The sequence below is a fragment of the Chiloscyllium punctatum genome, chromosome 32 (assembly GCF_047496795.1).
Source record: "Chiloscyllium punctatum isolate Juve2018m chromosome 32, sChiPun1.3, whole genome shotgun sequence".
In the NCBI taxonomy this organism is placed as follows: domain Eukaryota; kingdom Metazoa; phylum Chordata; class Chondrichthyes; order Orectolobiformes; family Hemiscylliidae; genus Chiloscyllium; species Chiloscyllium punctatum.
This window is the reverse complement of record NC_092770.1, coordinates 34,715,314-34,736,061: the sequence shown is the minus strand read 5'-3', so window position 1 is coordinate 34,736,061 and position 20,748 is coordinate 34,715,314. Positions and strand designations below refer to the sequence as shown.

The following is a 20,748-nucleotide window of genomic DNA, read 5'->3' as shown; positions in this document are numbered from 1 at the left end:
AGGCCCAGCAGCACGGACTCTAGTAGGCCCAGCAACGTGGACTTGGGTAGGCATTGGAAGTGAGTTTGGGTTCCCGGCATCTTCTGCACTGTCGAGGCAGTTCGAGCGCCAACTCACAGTTGCTGCTGTGGAGACAAGTTTGGTTTCCTGGAGATGTCTGCGTCAAGCGCAGATTCAAGGATGTGGGGCAGAGGCAGTTTTGGGCCCATTATGAGGCCCATTGCAGTATCAGCAATGGCTAATGTTAAGATGGGCCTGAAGCAGACACATGGTGGCAATGGAGTCAAGTTTGGGCCGGTTGTGGTACTGGACGGGATCACTGGCATCTGCATTGGTGAGGTCCAGTGAGAACTTATAGTGTTGAGGGTATCAGTGGAGGGTGCTGAAGGGTGATGACTTTTGTTCCAGCAGCGCGGCAAAGGGGACTTGTGCCTGGCCACCAGGCCCATGGTCCATGGCTGAACACTTAACAAGAAGGCCTGTAAAGTTGGACTGTCTTTCTGTATTTCTTCACTTTTCTGCCTACATATTTTATGTTTTGGTTTATTTTTCAGTGCTTTAAGATAGTGCCAGAAAATGGTAACACTGTACAAAACTTACTGTATTTTGTGACAAAACACACAGGACAATAAATAAATAAAATCAAATTACTGATCTGGTTGTGTTGAAAGACTCCAACTTGTTCCTTGTGCTGGTGTGGCAAATCCTTGCCTTGTCTCAGATGTGGAGAAAGTGAGGACTGCAGATACTGGAGATCAGAGCTGAAAATGTGTTGCTGGAAAAGCGCAGCAGGTCAGGCAGCATCCAAGGAACAGGAGAATCAACATTTCGGGCATAAGCCCTTCTTCAGGAATGGGGCCCTGGGATCCTTCCATAGCCGCCACAAATTCACCTGCACCTCCACACACATCATTTACTGCATCCGCTGCACCTGATGTGGCCTTTTTTATGTTGGGGAGACAGGCCGCCTACTTGCGGAATGTTTCAGAGAGCACCTCTGGGACACCCGCACCAACCAACCCAACCACCCCGTGGCTCAACACTTCAACTTCCCCTCCCACTCCACCAAGGACATGCAGATCCTTGGCCTCCTCCATCGCCAGACCATAGCAACACGACGGTTGGAGGAAGAGCGCCTCATCTTCAGCCTAGGACCCCTCCAACCACAAGGGATGAACTCAGATTTCTCCAGTTTCCTCATTTCCCCTTCACCCACCTTGTCTCAGTCCCAACCCTCGAACTCAGCACCACCTTCCTAACCTGCAATCTTCTTCCTGACCTCTCCGCCTCCACCCCCACTCCGGCCTATTACCCTTACCCTAACCTCCTTCCACCTATCGCATTTCCAACGCCCCTCCCCCAAGTCCCTCCTCCCTCCCTTTTATCTTAGCCTGCTGGGCACACTTTCCTCATTCCTAAAGAAGGGCTCATGCCCGAAACGTCGATTCTCCTGCTCCTTGGATGCTGCCTGACCTGCTGCGCTTTTCCAGCAACACATTTTTAACTCTTGTCTCAGATGTGGACCCGATCAGGGCAGCTGCTGATTTTTAAAAAATGGACTTATTCAGGAAAAGAATAAGTGAGGCTAAATTCTCAGCCTTCAGTGGACAGCAAGAGTTAGACATTTCCCTGACTTGGCCTACCTATCTCAGGAGAAAGAGCCTGCAGTAATTCGATTGTCATTGAGGTAGGGATGGGGACTGGCTGGCTACACCAGCTGACTCAGTGATTGCAGAAGAAAGGAGTTGAGGTTAGAGATCAGCCTTGAATGCAAGGAATGATGCAGCAAGGCACACAGGGCTGACTCACAGAATCCCTACAGTGTAGAAGCAGGCCTTTTGGCCCATCAAGTCCATACCAACCCTCCAAAGAGCAACCCTTTTCCTATACCTATAACCCTGCATTTCCAATGGCCAATCCACCTAAACTGCACATATTTGGCCTTCCTCCTCCTCATTTTCATTATGGTCAAATGCAAATAAAGGAATCAGACAGGAAAGTAGTGAGTTGTTTTCAAATGGATTCTTGGTATATGGGTAGCGCTGGCTTGGCCAGCATTAGTTGCCGATGAGAAGGTAGTGGTGAGCTGCCTTCTTGAACTGCTGCAGGCCTTGATGTGTAAGTATTCTGACAATGTTGTTTAGAAAGGAGTTCCAGGATTTTGACCCAGAGATACTAAAGGAACGGTGATATATTTCCAAGTCAGGTTGGTGAGTGGTTTGGAGAGGTATTGCAGTGGGTGATGTTCCCATGTATCTGTTGGCATTGTCCTTCTGGATGGAAGTGGTCGTGGATTTGGAAGGTGCTGTCGAAAGATCTTTGGTGAATTTCTGCAATGCATACTGCAGATGATACATGGCTTAAAGAATAAACATGATTGAAAAGTTTATGAACAAAAGCCTTTCCTCATGAGGGGATGGGGTGAGTGCAAAAGTTCGAGCAGGGAATTGTGCAACATTCAAGGAAATGTGCTGCAATAAGTCATACAATAATAAAGCTAATGACTTGGAGAAAGCAATGCGAAAAGTTAATAGGATTGTCTGAAAAATGTCATCACTATTTGATAATTACTTGAAATAATTAGGTGGCCATGAAGGTAACATAGGAGTTAGCAAAGAGAGGCCTCTTGCTATGAGGCACAATTTAGTGGACATGTTGATTGAACTGAATTTCATTGTCCTTATTAAATCCACATCAGTACATTATTATCTAGTTAACCGACACTTCTGTCCAGATGTTTGAATTCTAAAGGTTAATGTTTTATCAATAATACATTAAGTGAATCATTAATTTTTTTTTCTTCGGCTTTAGAAAGGGTGGATGCTGGGAAGTTGTTTCCGCTAGGCAGGGAGACTAGGCGTCGTGGGACAGCCTCAGAATTAAAGGGGGTCAATTTAGAACAGAAATGAGGAGACATTTCTTCAGCCAGAGAGTAGAGGGCCGGTGGAATTCGTTGACATGGAGTGCAGTGGAGCCTGGGACATTAAATGTCTTCAAGGCAAGATTGATAAATTCTTGATCTCACGAGGAATTAAGGGTTATGCGGACAGTGGGAGTAAGTGGAGTTGAAATGCCCATCAGCGATTAAATGGCGGAGTGGACTCGATGAGCCAAATGGCCTAACTTTCACTCCTTTGTCTTATGGTCTTATTTATAAATCTTTTGAAAGAGTAAAAAGCTTACCTACAGATGTTGTAACATTTTTCTTAGGAGCATGTGTAGGCCATTTGGCATTCAGCATTCAACAGAATCATAAGTGATCTAAACTCATCAAAGTGCTGAACAACTGCACTTATATATTCCATCCCTCTTGCAATGAATAAATCTCTCCACTTACTGCAGCAACAAATGTCATATGTAGCCTGTCTCAAAGGTTCCACTGTGCACGGTTGTCACAGTTTCATTTATATTTGTGTTTGAAAGGGTCTGAATGTGTTCGTACTTGATTGCATACAATTGCATTCACTGTGATGATACCATGAAGACTTGGTAGGAAAGTAAAAATTGGACCTTGTGGGAAACAGACCGGGGTATAGATCCTCTCAAATGTCTTTGCAGGAATGTTGAATTCTCACAACCTGTAAGTGTATGCTGGGATGCAATGAAGTACTTTGTGTTCACTCTTCAGGACTCTTCTTATGAGACCAAAAGGTGGTTACAGTGAACAACCATGTAAGCCCCTGGATGGAACCACACATCAAGGTCCAATGGGGAATGGGTGACAGGAGGCCCCTTGAACAGCTCCACACTCTGACACAATTGACCACCCCACGCCAATTTGATGGTCAGTCAAAAGTCTCCACACCTCCCTATTCCAATCTTGTTTATAACTAGTCACCCCAAAGGGTTCTGAAAGCTTTTGAAGTTGTTTATTGCCAGGAGATGTTTGACTCTGATAATCCTGGAACTATGGTGGGGGGAGGTATAAATACAGCAGCAGCAGCAAGATGATCCCTCATCAGTACAGCAGATATGTTACATTAAAGACAAAAAGTCCCAGTAACTCCAAGGTGCAGAAAGAGCTGAAGTCTTTATCACCATTACTTATTCTGCCATCGATTACACAGCCTCTATCGATCGCTCCTCCTTCTCTGACATCCATTGCTCGCGGCTGGAGTCTGGCGCCAGTATCCCAGAATGCAGCGGGGCGGTTGAAGATGGCGGATCTTCACCGGGACGATCCCGAGCTGGAGCCGGATCCAGGCTGTGTCCCGGGGCTGCATCCTGAGGTGAGAGCGCTATCAGCGCCTGCTGACCCTAATCCCCGGCCCGATACCAGCCGGAGTCCTCGGGAGAGGGCGGCAGGGCTGCGGCCCGGCTCTGAAGCCCGACATCCCGTTCCTCCCCCTCTAACCCCCTTTCAGCCCATTCCCCCCTCGAAGGGATGGACCGGGTTGATGCTCGCAAGATGTTTCCTCTGGCTGAGGGTTTTAGATTCACGGCGCACAATTTCAAAAATAAGGGGAAACCACTTTGAGCTGAGATTGGGAAAACGTTTTTTGACTCAGATTTGTAAACCATTAGAATTCTGTGCATCGCAGAGCTGTGAAAGCTTAGTCTTTGAATTAATTTGAAGTGGCTATTGACAGTTTCTAACACTAATGACATAAAGAGAAAACGGTATTGACTTGGATAGTTAGCCATGATCGTATTGAATATCAGGGCAGGATCGATGGGCTGAATGGCCGAATCCCATTCATGTGTCTCTGTAAGGCTGCCTTCCAAGCATTTAATTACGATTTACCACTTAACCATGATGGGAAACAACTGATTTTTTTTCCCTCAGAATGTGCCCTTGCATTTGACACTGTCCTGGTTTTTTGGCTGTGTCGCAATTGCCAAAACCATTTTCCTTCTCAGTGACAGTCTTGTCGAAAGCAGTTGTTATTACATATTTTTATTTGCCACCAAGATTCTAGAAACACACTTTTATAACTGTTGATGCCAATGATTATCTGTTGTCTCAATGAAGTGACTGAATGGATAGGGCCAAGTCCCTTGTTTATAAAGCAGTCTTCTCCCCAGCTCAAGAAATCTGTTGCAATTAAAAGCAGTGGAATTATCTTTGAAAAGATAATTGTGAGAATAAGGCCAGGGAGTTGAGAGTCATGTCCTGAAGGAGTCTTTCTTGAAATTTGAGCCATTGTTTAAGAACAAAGAACCTGACAGCACGGGAATAGGCCTTTTGGCCATCCAAGCCTGCGCCGATCCAGATCCTCAATCTAAGCCTGTCACCTATTTACTAAGGTTTGTTCCTGCCCATTCATGTATCTGTCTAGATACATTCCAGGCACCCACCACTTCTGCTTGAAAACGTTTCCACGCATATCTCCACTAAACCATTCTCCACTCACTTTGAAATTGTGACCCCTAGTAATTGAGTCCTCCACTCTAGGAAATCCACCTGTTTACACCTCTCATGATTTTGTAGGCCTCAATCAGGTCCCCCTCAACTTCCTTCCTTCCAATGCAAATAATCCTAATCTATTCAACCTCTCCTCCTAGTTAGCGCCCTCCATACCAGGCAACATCCTGGTGAACCTCCTCTGCACCCTTTCCAAAGCATCCACATCCTTTTGGTAATGTGGCAACCAGAACTGTACACTGTATTCCAAATGTGGCCAAACCAGAGTCTTGTGCAATTGAAACATGACCTGTCAACTCTTGTACTCAATACCCTGTCCGATGAAGGAAAACGTGCCGTATGCTGCCTTGACCACTGTTGGCCTGTGTTGCCACCTTCAGGTAAAAGTGGACCTGAACACTCAGATCCCACTGTTCATCAGTTTTCCCCAGGACTTTCCATTTACTGTATAGTTCGCTCTGGAATTGTATCTTCCAAAATGCATCACCTCGCATTTCGATTGAATTTCCTGCAATGTGTAATTGATACTTAGGCTCCATTAAACTGACACCTCTGACCAAATCTTTGGTTTCCTATTCCTAATCATTCTACATGCTTTAGTATCAAATTATGTTTGTTAAATTTTCTCCAGCCCCTTGGGATGTTTTATTTTCAAGATGATATAGAAATGCAGTTATTGTGAAGGGAGGTACTGGAGTTGGTTGGGCAGAGGATGCTGGTATTGTTCTGAGAAGGGTGTAGCAAAGCCATGAAGGTATTTGTCGACTAGATTGGAGGAAGGTGTAAATTAAATTTCCTGTGTCGAGGGTATAATCAGCAGTGTTCTAGTCGTATTGAAGTTCAGGATGCCAGATTTTAGATCTTCACAAAATCAAATAAGATCTCCCTCTAGATTAGTAGTCTTAGGACTGTTGCCATGTTTCGAAGAACACTAATAATTGCACTCTGCAAGCTTATCTTCAGATTTCAAAAGCAATCACATCAAAATAAATTATTCAGAAGAACTTCTAAATCATTGGAAGAATATATTTTTGCAGAATTTTCTCAACCAGGAGTGTACACAGTTTTCAAGGGGCTTGCCTAAAAATTCCCAAAGAGAACCGCTTGGTTCATCCTTTGTCTGGATGTGTCTTTCTACTGACCAATCATCTTTGCATAATTTTGAGTTCTATGTTGGAAGTGATCAATCTTGTATGAAATATTTGCTGTTTTGATTTAGTATTCAGAAATTGCAGTTGACAGCTAATTTGTTGACATTCTCTTCCTGATGCTTTTGCCTCTTTTATTTGTTATGAGTGGCTTGGTAGTTAGCTTCACAGTGCCAGGAACTGGGTTTGATTCTTGCCTAAGGTGACTGTCAGCATGGAGCTTTCACATTCTCCCCGTGTCTGCGTGGGTTTCATCCGGGTGCACCGGTTTCCTCCCACAGTCTAAAGATGTGCAGGTTAGCTGGACTGGCCATGAGAAATGCAAGGCTAAAGGAAAAGGGGAGGGGGATAGGGTGAGGTGTGTCATTGTGGAGGGTCAGTGTGGACTTAATGGGTCAACATTCCATTCCCATGCTGTAGGGATTCTACTATTCTATGTTTTACTGGTTAATACTGGTCAGAGCAGCTTATTGATAGGCATAGCAGCATCTCCAAGTAAGACACCTCACCTGTCTAACCCGTGTCTGTTTTTGACATCTTGCTGCATTCAGGACGATGCTGGTTTCTAAAGGCATTGTGTTCACCCTGACTTTCAATAAATCACATCAGTCCTTATCAGGCCTCGGTTATTATTTTGGATGTTTCCTGCTGGGAAACAAGCTTGCTCACTGATGTGTTGCACATTGGGTCTGCATTGTTCTCATGGTGTTTTTGTTGGAAACCCACACTCCAGGAGTAGCCTGTGGCTTGACAGGTGAAATGTCATAGATGTCCACTCCTGTACTTGTTGTGATTTGATGTTCATAGAAGACGTTTAAAATCTGCCATGTCATCTAGTTAGAATCTTTCTTGGCTCTGAATGGAGGAAGAAAGACTTGGATTGAAAGGCACACATCAGGCCCATCACACCTGAATACACTTACAGCCAGTGCTGTGATTTGGAAATGGAGTCCTTGTTATAATTCAGGAAATAGAGAAGTCAAATATGTGTACAGCAAGATCTCGTAAACAGCAATGTGGTAATAGTTCGATAATCTGTTTTTATGATGTTGGCTGGAGGATAAATATTGGCCAGGACTCCAGACCTCCCCTACTTTTGTTTGAAATAGTGCCATTGGACTTTTAAAGTCAAGCAGCAGGGTTAGACAGTGTCTCGGTTTAAGGTCTCATTGCAAAGGCAGCACCTGCAGTAGTGCTGTGGTGTCATTTCAACATGGGGATTTGTTGAAAATACAGATTGAGCAGAGCATTTCAGATTTTTTGCTCATTTTGACATTGTGCATCATATTTAGACTCAGACTGGAGGCTATGTAATTCATCAATTGTTCAGCACTGTATCCTGCAAAGCTTGAAATGGAGAGGTAAAACCTGGTAAATTATTTGTCCTTCAGCTTTGACTTTGCAGTTTGGGAGTCAAGGTCAAGTAGAATCTTCAAACAATTAGATTAGGAACAAGGGGCTAATTAGTGAAAGATGAGATCCACTCAAAGACAAAAGAGAGAATTTTGTGGAACCAGAGGAAGTGGGTGAGTACGTTATTGAATACTTCACATTGTATTCACCAAAGGAAAATACATAGAGGGTGGTAAGTTTAGATGGGTTGTTGATAATTTCAGGCAAGTTGATATTAAGAAGGGAGTGGTGGTGGGTGTCTTGAAAAAAAAACTTAAGGTAGATACATCCTGAGGGTTTGATGGGATCTATCCCATGATACTGAAGGAAGCAAGCTATCAGATTGTTGAGGCCTTGACTGAGATTTTAGTAATTCTTCAGCTACAGATGAAGTCCCAGAACAGTAGAGAATAGCCCATCCAAGTTGATGAATTTTGGGAGATCGTGACATGAGCAATTGGTGGCCATTTGGCTCATCAAGTCTGCTCTACAGTTCAATAAGATCATGGCTGATATTTTCATAGACTTTTTTAGCTCACTCACCATGATACTTAATTCCTTTACTGTTCAAAAATCTGTGTACCTTTGCCTTAAAAACTAAATGAAATACAAGAGGAAAGTGTGTAGTAAATGTAACATTGATATACAGAGGGATCTTGGGATCTAAAATCATAGCTCCCTGAAAATGGCAACACTAGTGAATAAAGTGGCAAAGGCAGCATATGGCATACTTGCCATCATTGATTGGGGCACTGAGTATAAAAGGTGGCAAGTCACGTTGCAACAGTGTAAGATTTCAGGTAGGCTGGATTTGGAATACTGTTCGCAGTTCTGGTCACTGCTTTTAGGAAGGATGTGGAGGCTGTGGACAGAGTGCAGAAGAGGTTCACCAGAATTGGAGTGTATTAACTAAAAAGGAGAGGTTGGACAAATCTGGATTGTTTTTGCGAGAGTGTCAGAGGTTGAGGGGCAACCTGAGTACATGAAATTATAAGAAGCATGATAGTCTGAGTCTTATTCCCAGAGTGAAAATGTCAAATACTTGGGAGCAAAAGTTTAAGATCGGAGAGCAGAATATTTTTTTAACACGGTGGTAGGTGCCTCGAACATGCTGCCAAGGAGATGGTCGAAGCAGGTACAATAGAAAAGTTGATGAGACATTTAGTTGCTTGAATAGCTAAAAAGAGCTAGAAGGAGACATGAGAAGTCATTGGTGGATAGAATCAAGGAAAACAATAAGACTTTCTATGGGTATATCAGGAATAAAAGAATGACGAGAGGAAGATTAGAGCCAATCAAGCATAGTAGTGGGAAGTTGTGCGTGGAGTCAGAAGAGATAGGGGAAGTGCTAAATGAATACTTTTTGTCAGTATTCGCATTGGATGAAAACAATGTGGTTGAGCAGAATACTGAGAGACAGGCTATGAGACTAGCTGGGATTGAGATGCATAAGGAGGAGGTGCTAGCAATTCTGGAGAGTGTGAAAATAGGCATGTCCCTTGGACTGGATGGGATTTAACCTAGGATTCGCTGGGGAGCCACGGAGGGGATTGCTGAGCCTTTAGCTTTGATCTTTATGTTGTCATTGCCTAAAGGAATAGTGCCAGAAGACTGGAGGATAGCAAATGTTGTTCCCTTGTTCAAGAAGGGGAGTAGAGACAACCCTGGAAATTATATACCAGTGAGCCTTACTTCGGTTGCAGGTGAAGTGTTGAAAAGGGTTATAAGAAATAGGACTATTAATCATCTAGAAAGGAATATGTTGATTAGGGATAGTCAACACTGTTTTGTGAAGGATCAGTCGTGCCTCACAAACCTTATTGAGTTCTTTGAGAAGGTGACCAAACAGGTCGATGAGGGTAAAGCAGTTGATGTGGTGTATATGGATGTCTGCAAGGCATTTGATAAGGTTCCCCATGGTAGGCTACTGCACAAAATTCCTTCACTTTCTCGGCGGCAGTTAAAGTGGGAAGAGACACTGCGAGGACCAGTGGCACGATGGGAAGGCACTTTTTAAATATATAAACTGACCTCGGTAGTTTCAGGTACATCTTTTGACAGCGGACAAATCCTGAGACACTGCACGTGTAGCGTCTCCCACCCACCGCCCTCCTCTAACCAAAAAATGGATTCTCATGTGTTGATATTTCTTGTGTTTTGTGTGATTGATTAAAAGTTTACTATTCGTTGGTTAGTTGAATAAGACCACAGAGAAGTACTAACAATTACTTTCTCATAAATTTGTATAAATTAATTAAATAAGTAGAGATGGCTGGACAGGTGATGTTGGAGCTGGCTGATCCCATTGTAAACGGCAGTTCTGCAGCAAGTTTTTGTTGCTGGAAGAACTCTGAATGATCTGGAATCTGAGCTTCATGCACTGCGGCACATCGGGGAGGGGGAGTGTTGCCTGGACGCTTTGTTTCACGAGGCAGTCATAGCTGGCAGATGAAGTAATTCAAATTCAATGAGTGATCAGAAACAACAGGGTGCGACTGTAAGTGAGGCAGGTAGGGGGATTCTGAATTCAGGAGTGGAGGAGCCTCAGCCCCTGACCTTGTCCAACAGGTATGAGATTTTTGCTCCCTATATGGATGAGGAAAAGGGCTGTGGGCAGGGTGAGCCAGCTGACCACGGCACCATGGTGCAGAAGGCCAGTCAAGAGGGGGAGCATTAAGTAGTTGTTTTAGGGAATTTTATAATTAGGGGGTCAGATAGTATCCTTTGTGAGCCGGGTCAGGAGTCCCGCGTGGTGTGTTGCCTGCCCAGTGCCAGGGTGCAGGACATCTCCAACCGGCCTGAAAGGATATTGGAGTGGGAGGGGGAGGATCTACTTGTGTGGTCCACATTGGCTCAAACAACATAGGAAAGGTGAGGAAGGAGGACCTGTTTGGGGAGTATCAAGCTCTAGGAAGGAAATTGAAAAACACGTCATCGAGGGTCATAATCTCTGGATTATTGCCCGAGCCACGTGCAAGTTGGCATAGAGATAAGAAAATTAGGGAAGTAAACACGTGGTTAAGAGATTGGTGTGGGAAAGAGGGATTCCATTTCATGGGACATTGGCATCAGTTTCGGAACTGGGGGGATCTCGACCGATGGGACAGTCTCCACCTGAACCGATCTGGAACCAGTGTTCTGGCGAATAGGATAAATAGGGTGATCACTAGGATTTTAAACTTGTGAGTCAGGGGGAAGGGAAAGGGCAAACAACAGGGAGTATGGAGTCAAGTAGAAAGATAAGCAGCAGGTTAGCATGTCACAGAGTCATAGAGATGTACAGCATGGAAACAGATACTTGTGTGCAGGGTTTAAGTTCAACGCAGGCTGGGAATGAAGCAAAAAGGAAGGATAACTGAGGTTGAAGTGATGGAAATCACGAGGATAAGAAAATTAGCATTAAGGTGCTTTATGAATGCTTCAAGCTGTACGGCCTGGAAACAGGCCCTTCGGTCCAACCCGTCCATGCTGAACAGATATCCCAACCCAATCTAGTCCCAACTGCCAGCACCCAACCCATATCCCTTTAACCCTTCCTATTCATATACCCATCCAAATGCCTCTTAAATGTTGTAATTATACCAGCCTGCACCACTTCGTCTGGCAGCTCATTCCATACACGTACCACCCTCTGTGTGAAAATGTTGCTGCTTAGATCTCTTTTATATCTTTCCCCTCTCCCCTAAACCTATGCCCTCTAGTTCAGGACTCCTCGACCCCAGGGACAAGACTTTACCTTTTTACCCTATCCATGCCCCTCATCATTTTGTCAACCTCTATAAGGTCACCCCTCAGCCTCGGGCACTCCAGGGAAAACAGTTCCAGCCTGTTCAGCCCCTCCCTATAGCTCAAATCCTCCAACCCTGGCAACATTCTTATAAATCTTTTCTGAACCCTTTCAAGTTTCACAACATCTTTCTGATAGGAAGGAGACCAGAATTGCATGCAATATTCCAACAGTGGCCTAACCAATGTCCTGTACAGCCGCAACATGACCTCCCAACTCCTGTACTCAATACTCTGACCCAGAAAGGAAAGCAGACCAAACGCTGCTTTCACTATCCTATCTACCTGCGACTCCACTTTCAAGGAGCTATGAACCTGCACTCCAAGGTCTCTTTGTTCAGCAACACTCCCTCGGACCTTACCATTAAGTGTATAAGTCCTGCTAAGATTTGCTGTCCCAAAATGCAGCACCTCTCATTTATCTGAATTAAACTCCATCTGCCACTTCTTGGCCCACTGGCCCATCTGGTCCAGATCCTGGTGTAATCTGAGGTAACCTTCTTCGCTGTCCACGACACCTCCAATTTTGGTGTCATCTGCAAACTTACTAACTTACCTCTTATGCTCGCATCAAAATCATTTATGTAAATGACAAAATGTAGAGGACCCAGTGCCAATCCTTGTGGCACTCCACTGGTCACAGGCCTCCAGTCTGAAAAACAGCTCTCCACCACCATCCTCTGTCTTCTAACTTTGAGCCAGTTCTGTATCCAAATGGCTAGTTCTCCCTGTGTTCCGTGAGATCTAATCTTGCTAATCAGTCTACCATGGGGAACCTTGTCGAACGCATTACTGAAGTCCGTATAGATCACATCTGCTGCTCTGCCCTCATCAATCCTCTTTGTTACTTCCTCAAAAAACTCAATCAAGTTTGTGAGACATGATTTACCACGCACAAAACCATGTTGACTATCCCTAATCAGTCCTTTCCAAATACATGTACATCCTGTCCCTCAGGATTCCCTCCAACAAATTGCCCACCACTGAGGTCAGGCTAACTGGTCTGTAGATCCCTGGCTTGTCTTTACCACCCTTCTTAAACAGTGGCACCACGTTAGCCAACCTCCAGTCTTCTGGCACCTCACCTGTGACTATCGATGATACAAATATCTCAGCAGGAGGCCCAGCAATCACTTCTTTAGCTTCCCACAGGGTTCTAGAGAACATCTGATCAGGTCCTGGGGATTTATCCACTTTTATGCGTTTCAAGACATCCAGCACATCCTCTTCTGTAATATGGACATTTTACAAGATGTCACCATCTATGTCCCTACAGTCTATATCTTCCATATCCTTTTCCACAGTAAATACTGATGCAAAATACTCGTTTAGTATCTCTCCCATTTTCTGTGGCTCCACACAAAGGCTGCCTTGCTGATCTTTGAGGGGCCCTATTCTCTCCCTAGTTGCCCTTTTGTCCTGAATATATTTGTAAAAACTCTTTGGGTTCTCCTTAATTCTATTTGCCAAAGCGCTCTCATGTCCCCTTTTTGCCCTCCTGATTTCCCTCTTAAGTATACTCCTACTTCCTTTATACTCTTCTAAGGATTCACTCGATCTATCCTGTCTCTACCTTACATATGCTTTCTTCTTTTTCTTAACCAAACCCTCAATTTCTTTCATCATCCAGCATTCCCTATACCTACCAGCCTTTCCTTTCACCCTGACAGAAATATACTTTTTTCTGGATTCTTGTTATCTCATTTCCGAAGGCTTTCCATTTTCCAGCTGTCCCTTTACCTGCAAACATCTGCCCCCAATGAGCTTTCGCAAGTTCTTCCCTAATACCGTCAAAATTGGCCTTTCTCCAATTTAGAACTTCAGCTTTTAGATCTGGTCTATCCTTTTCCATCACTATTTTAAATCTAATAGAATTATGGTCACTGGCCCCAAAGTGCTCCCCCACTGACACCTCAGTCACCTGCCCTGCCTTATTCCCAAGAATAGGTCAAGTTTTGCATCTTCTCTAGTAAGTACATCCACATACTGATTCAGAAAATTGTCTTGTACACACTGAACAAATTTCTCTCCATCTAAACCCTTAACAATATGGCGGTCCCAGTGTATATTTGGAAAGTTAAAATCCCCTACCATAATCACCCTATTATTCTTACAGATATCTGAGATTTCCTTACAAGTTTGTTTCTCAATTTTCCTCTGACTGTTATGGGTCTATAATACAATCCCAATAAGGTTATCATCCCTTTCTCATTTCTCAGTTCCATGCAAATAACTTCTCTGGATATATTTCCAGGAATGTCCTCCCTCAGTGCAGCTGTAATGCTATCCCTTATCAAAAATGCCACTCCCCCTCCTCTCTTGCCTCCCTTTGTTTTTCCTGTAGCATTTGTATCCTGGAACATTAAGTTGCCAGTCCTGCCCACCCCTGAGCCATGTTTCTGTAATTGCTATGATATCCCAGTCCCATGTTCCTAACCATGCCCTGAGTTCATCTGCCTTCCCTGTTAAGCCCCTTGCATTGAAATAAATGCGGTTTAATTTTTTAGTCCTACCTTGTCCTGACTGTTTGACTCACTTCTGTTCTCAGCTGTACCAATCTCGGATTGATCTCTTTCCTCACTATCTCCCTGGGTCCCACTCCCTCACTCCCCCCCGCCCCCCCCCTTACTAGTTTAAATCCTCCCGAGCAGCTCTAGCAAATCTCCCTGCCAGTGTATTAGTTCCCTTCCAATTTAGGTGCAATCCGCCCTTCTTGTACAAGTCACTTCTATCCCAGAAGATAATCCACTGATCCAAAAATGTGAATCCTTCCCCCATACACCAGCTCCTCAGCCATGCGTTGATCTGCTTTACCCTCCTATTCCTGCCCTCACTCGCTCGTAGCACTGGGAGTAATCCAGGTATTACTATTCTCGAGGACCTCCTTTTTAAATTCCTGCCTAACTCTGTAATCTCCCTTCAGAATCTCAACCTTTTCCCTTCACATGTTGTTGGTTCCAATGTGAACAGTGACCTCCTGCTGACCCCTCTCCCCCATGAGAACATTCTGCACCGTCTCTGAGATATCCTTGATCCTGGCATCAGGGAAGCAACACTCCATTCTGCTTTTTCGCTGCTGACAGAAACGACTCTCTGTACCTCAGAATAGAGAATCCTTAACATAATTGATCTCTTGGAACCAAACCTACCCCCTCATTGCATTCGTTACAAAGTAGATGAATTAACAGCACAAATCATCGTAAATGATTATGATGTGGTAGGCATCACAGAGATGTGATTGCAGGGTGTTCAGGCCTGCCAGTTAAACATCCAAGGATTTACAACTTTATTAAAAAGACAGGAAGGTGGGCAGGCGGGGCAGGTTTGGAACAGCTTGTGATGGAGCCCGCAAGGGTGCAGGCTATTCTGGACTTAGTGCTATGTAACGGGCCAGACTTTATAAAAGATCTGAAAGTAAGGGAACACTTAGGCAGTGATCATAATAAGGTAGAGTTCAGTCTGCAGTTCGAAAGAGAGAAGGCAAGATTGAATTTAATGGTGTTACAATTAAATAAAGGTAATTACAGGGCGTGAGAGAGGAACTGATGAAAATCAACTGGAAACCGAGCCTAGCAGGCGTTTCTGGGTGTAATTGAGGGCACAGTACAGAGGATCATCCCAAAGAAAAGAAAGATTACAGAGTGGTATTAGACAACCATGCCTGGTGAAGGAAGTCAGGAAATGTATCACAGAAAAAGAGAGGGTCTATAAAGTGGCCAAGAGCACAGGGAAATCAGAAGATTGGGAAGGCCACGAAAACAAACAGAGGATAACAAAGAGAGAGAAATGGAAGGAGAGGATCAAATATGAAGGTAAGCTAACCGGTAATAATAGAAACAATAATAAATGTTTATTTCAATTCGTAAGAAACAAACGAGAGGCAAAAGTAGAGACTGGGCCACTCCAAATTGATGCAGGAAGGCGAGTGATGGGAGATAAGGAAATAGCTGAAGAACTTAATAAATACTTCAGTCTTCGCAGTGGAAGACATGAGTAATATCCCAACAATTAAGGAGAGTCAAGGGGCAGAGTTGAGTATGGTGGCCATTACAAAGGAGAAAGTGCTTGAAAAGCTAAAAGGTCTAAAAATTGATAAATCTCCTGGCCCCGATGGGCTACATCCTAGAGTTCTGAGGGAGGTGGATGAAGAAATATTGGAGGCGTTGGTTGTAATCTTTCAACAATCACTGGAGTTGGGGCAAGTCCCAGATGATTGGAAAATCAGTGTTGTAACCTCTTTGTTCAAGATGAAAGATGGAAAATTATAGACCGATTAGCCAAAACTCGATTGTAGGTAAAATACTAGAATCCATCGTTAAGGATGAAATTTCTAAATTCTTGGAGGTGCAGGGTCGAATTAGAAAAAGTCAGCATGAATTTAGTAAGGGAAGGTCGTGCCTGACAAACTTGTTAGAATTCTTTGAAGAGGTAACAAATAGGCTCGACCAGGGAAACCCAGTGGATGTTATCTACCTCGACTTCCAAAAGGCCTTTTGATAAGGTGTCTCATGGGAAGCTGCTGAGTAAAGTAAAGGCCCATGGTGTTTGAGGTGAGCTACTGGCATGGATTGGGGATTGGCTGTCTGACAGAAGGCAAGGGAGTTGGGATAAAAGGTTCTTTTTCGAATGGCAGCCGGTGACAAAGTGGTGTCCTGCAGGGTTCAGTGTTGGGGCCGCAGCTGTTCACATTATATATAAATGGTCTGGATGAAGGGACTGGGGCAATTTTGGCAAAATTCGCAATGATAGGAAGTTAGGTGGACAGGCAGGTAGTTCTGAGGAGGTGGGGAGGCTACAGAAAGATTTAGACAGTTTTGGAGAATGGTCTAAGAAACGTCTGATGAAATTCAAGGTGGGCAAATGCCAGGTCTTGCATTTGGAAAAACGAACATGGGCATGGACTATTTTATAAATGGTGAGCAAATTCATAAAGCCAAAGTACAAAGGGATCTTGGAGTGCTAGGACAGGATTCTCTAAAGGTTGACTTACAGGTTGAGTCCGTGGTTAAGAAAGCAAGGGTAATGTTGCCATTTATCTCAAGAGGGTTAGAATGTAAAAGCAGTGATGTGCTCCTGAGACTTTATAAAGCTCTGGTTAAGACCCATTTGGAGTACTGTGTCCAGGTTTGGGCCCCACACCTCAGGAAGGACAAACTGGTACTGGAGCGTGTCCAGCAGAGATTTTCACGGATGATCCCTGGAATGGTAGGCCGAACATATGATGAACGGCTGAGGATCCTGGGATTGTATTCGTTAGATTTCAGAAGGTTGAGGGGAGATCCACTAGAAACTCAACCAAATGCATGGTTGAGAAAGGGTGGATGCAGGGAAATTGTTTCCATCAGGCAGGGTTACTAGGACCTGGGGACACAGCCTTAGAATTAAAGGGGGTCAATTTAGAACGGAAATGAGGAGACATTTTTTCAGCCAGAGTGTGGTGGGTATGTGGAATTCATTGCTGCGGAGCGCAGTGGAGGCCGGGATGTTAAATGTCTTTAAGGCAGAGATTGATAAATTCTTAATTTCGCAAGGAATTAAGGGATACGGGGAGAGTGTGGGTAAATGGTGTTGAAATGCCCGTCAGCCATGATTGAATGGCAGAGTGGACTCAATGGCCCAAATGGCCTTACTTCCATTCCTATTTCTTATGGACTTATTGAAAATACAGAGGCATAGGATTGAGGGTGATTTCGTGGTTTGGATGAGAAGTTGGCTAGCTGAAAGAAGACAGAGGATGGTGGTTGATGGGAAATATTCATCTTGGAGTTCAGTTACTTGTAGGATACTGCAAGAATCTGTTGTGGGTCCACTGTTATTTGTCATTTTTACAAATTACCCGGGTGAGGGCATCGAGGATGGGTTAGTAAATTTGCAGATGACACTAAAATTGGTAGAGTTTTGGATAGTGATGAAAGTTCTTGCAGATTACAGAGATTCATAGATAAGCTGCAGAGCTGGGCTGTGAGGTGGCAAATGGAGTTTCGTGCGGAAAAATGTGAGATGATTCACTTTGGAAGGAGTAACGGGAATGCAGAATATTGGGTTAATGGTAATATTTTTGGTAGTGTAGTTGAGCAGAGAGTTCTTGATGTCTAGGTACAGAGATTCTTGAAAGTTGCCACCCAGGTTGATAGGGTTGTTAAGAAGTTAAACGGTGTGTTAGCTTTTATTGGTCGAGGGATTGACTTTTGCAACCATGAGATTATGCCGCAGCTGTACAAAACACTGGTACAGCCACATTTGGAGTGTTGCATAGAGGAGGGATGTAGAAGCTTTGGAAAGGGCTCAGAGGAGATTTACTCGGATATTGATTGGTATGGAGGGAAGGTCTTACGAGGAAAGGCTGAGGGACTTGAGACTGTTTTTGTTAGAGAGAAGAAAGTTGAGAGGTGACTTAATTAAGATATATAAGATAATCGAAAGGTTAGATAGGTTGGACAGTGAGAGCCTTTTTCCTCGATTGGAGATGGCTAGCATGATGGGACATAGCTTTAAATTGAGGAGTGATTGATATAGGACTGATGTCAGAGGTAGTTTCTTTACTCCGAGTAGTAGGGGCGTGGAACGCACTGCTTACAACAGTCGTAGACTTGCCAACTTTTTAAGGGCATTTAAGTGGTCGTTGGATCGGCATATGGACGAGAATGGAGTAGTGTCGGTTGGATGGGCTTCAGATTGGTTCCACACATTGGCGCAACATTGAGGGCAGAAGAGCCTGTACTGCGCTGTAATTTTGTATGCTCTAATAGAGGGATGTGGACTATGTGCAGCCAGATGGGATTAGTTTCGACAAGTATCGTGGTTGGCACAGACATGGTGGGCCTGTTGCTGTGCTGTCCTGTTCTGTGTTCTAGAGCAGCAGGGGCACAGACTGAACTCAAACCTTGTTTTTCAACCATTTGTTTTGTCCTTGGATAACGTTTGATATTTATTATTTATCATGATGTAATAAATCTTGGTGACTTCAGGGTTGATTTAAAGTTGGTCACAGCAGACAAGTCTCTTTGTGTTCCAGGTCGGAACATGGCAATGATGAAGGCAATTGAGTCGCTGCAAATGTGTTACACAGGAGAGAATTCTTCTTCATTCATGGGATTTGCATGTCCTTTGCTTGGCTAGGATTTATTGCATATCCTCAGGTGCCCTTGAGAAAGTGGTGCAGTTGTTTTGAAGTGGTCTAAGTGCATATGCAGTTCTCTTCTGATTGGAATTTTAGAATTTTGATCCAATGATGTTGAAGGAACGGCGAAAAATGCCAAGTTATGGTAGTATTCCAATGCATCTGCTCCTCTTTTTCTTCTGGATGGTGATGATTGTAGGTTAAGTAGCTGTTGAGAGCCGAGGGGAGGTGCTGGAATGCACCTTGTACATGGTACACTCAGCGACTGTGTGCATCAGTGGAGGAAATAAATATTGAAGTCTGTGGCTGGGTGCCAGTCATGCAGGCTTCTTAATCCTAGATGGTGTTGAGCATCTTGTACCCATCCAGGCAATTGAAGAATATTCCATCAAATGCTTGGCTTGTGTCTTGTTGATGGATCTTTTATTCAGTTCACTCATGGGAAATGGTCGCTGGCAGGACCAGCATTTATTGCTTATACCTAGAAGCCTTTGAGAACATGGTGACTCCCTTCTTGAACTGTTGCTGCCGTTGTGCTGTCGGTACAACTCACATTGTTCGAAAGGGAGTTCAAGAATTTTTACCCAGCGACACTGAGGGGGTGGTGATATATTTCCAAGTCAGGGTGATCAGTGACTTGGAGGGGGACTTGCAGATGGTGATGTTCCTGTGTATTTGCTGCCCTTGTCCTTCGAGATGGTAGTGGTCATGAATTTGGAAAATACCATCAAAATTACTTTGGTGAATTTCTGCAGTGATTCTTGTCAATAAAATACATTGCTACTGAGCGTTGGAAGTGGAGGAAGTGAATGCTGATGGATGTGATGCTAATCACGCAGGCTGCTTTTTCCTGAGGAGTGTAAAGCTGTACTCATTGGGGTTGAACAGTTGCTGTAATAAACAAAAATGGCTTTTCATTACAGTTAACTAGAGAAATAGGAATGAACTGTCGACACATAACTCTACTGGTTAAAATTCTAAAATAAAAGCAGAAACATTGAATGCTCGAAATCTGAAACAAAACCAGGAGAAAGTGGGCAGGTCTGGCAGCATCTGTGGGGAGAAAGCAGAGTCAATGTTGTGAACCCAGTGACCTTTCTTCAGAACTGATGACTCAGAAAAAGTGGTATTGATGCTGAAAACTGGGGCACAGAAAGTGAGTGGATAGGGAGATGTGGAGCCGAGAGAGAGATGGTTAGGATGACAAAATATGATAATATACCAGGCAGAAAGAATAGCTGATCTCCCTTTGGATGTTATCATCGATCTCTGTCTTCTTAACAGTTGTGTGTTCTCTCTTATTGGGCTCCACCTACACCCATCCACTCACTCCTTTACCCCAACAGTCAACTATCTATTATTAGCACATTTCCCTGTTTTTCTAAGCTATTGTCAGTTCCAAAGGAAGGCTGGATTTGAAATGTTAACTCTGCTTTCTCTTCACATCTGCAATCAGACCTCATGAGTTTCCTTCGTAATTTTCTGTTATAGGTAAAACTTTAACCCATGTATAAATCTCCCTCCATTACACTGACATACATAGACACACAAAAAAAGCATGGGTGTTCTGGACAGAGGGAAAGACTGGCAAGGCAGAACAGTTGTCGCTGACCATGGATTTGCTCAGCTGATCCTTTTGCTAATGAGATCTTTCTTCAGATGTTTTTTCACTTGTTTGCAGGAGACAGAGAGACTGGTTCATACTTATGAAGGTTAGTGATTTATTAATTGAATGCTACAGATCATCCTGCTTTCGAATGTATTTCATTAATTCGAATTTGCCATAACACTGTTGATGAACTGGGGGCACTGTTTCCACGGCGTGAACTTTGAAAGCATATATTGATTATCACGCGATAATCGTGCTGCTGTATGCAATTTTCTGATAACGTAGGATTGCACGAGAACAGAACTACCGTGTTATAGCAGAACTCATT

The 20,748-nt window shown here is 43.9% G+C and overlaps 1 protein-coding gene across 1 annotated transcript in view; it reads left to right on the top strand.

The window, feature by feature from the left end:
• The first annotated feature begins 4,129 nt into the window (after positions 1 to 4,129).
• The window catches only part of zdhhc17 (zDHHC palmitoyltransferase 17), a 152,474-nt gene continuing 135,855 nt past the window's right edge, over positions 4,130 to 20,748 (top strand). The window contains exon 1 of the mRNA XM_072552062.1: positions 4,130 to 4,229. Within this exon, the coding sequence (XP_072408163.1) occupies positions 4,158 to 4,229 (72 nt within the window). The 5' untranslated portion in view covers positions 4,130 to 4,157. The remainder of the gene's footprint in view (positions 4,230 to 20,748) is intronic.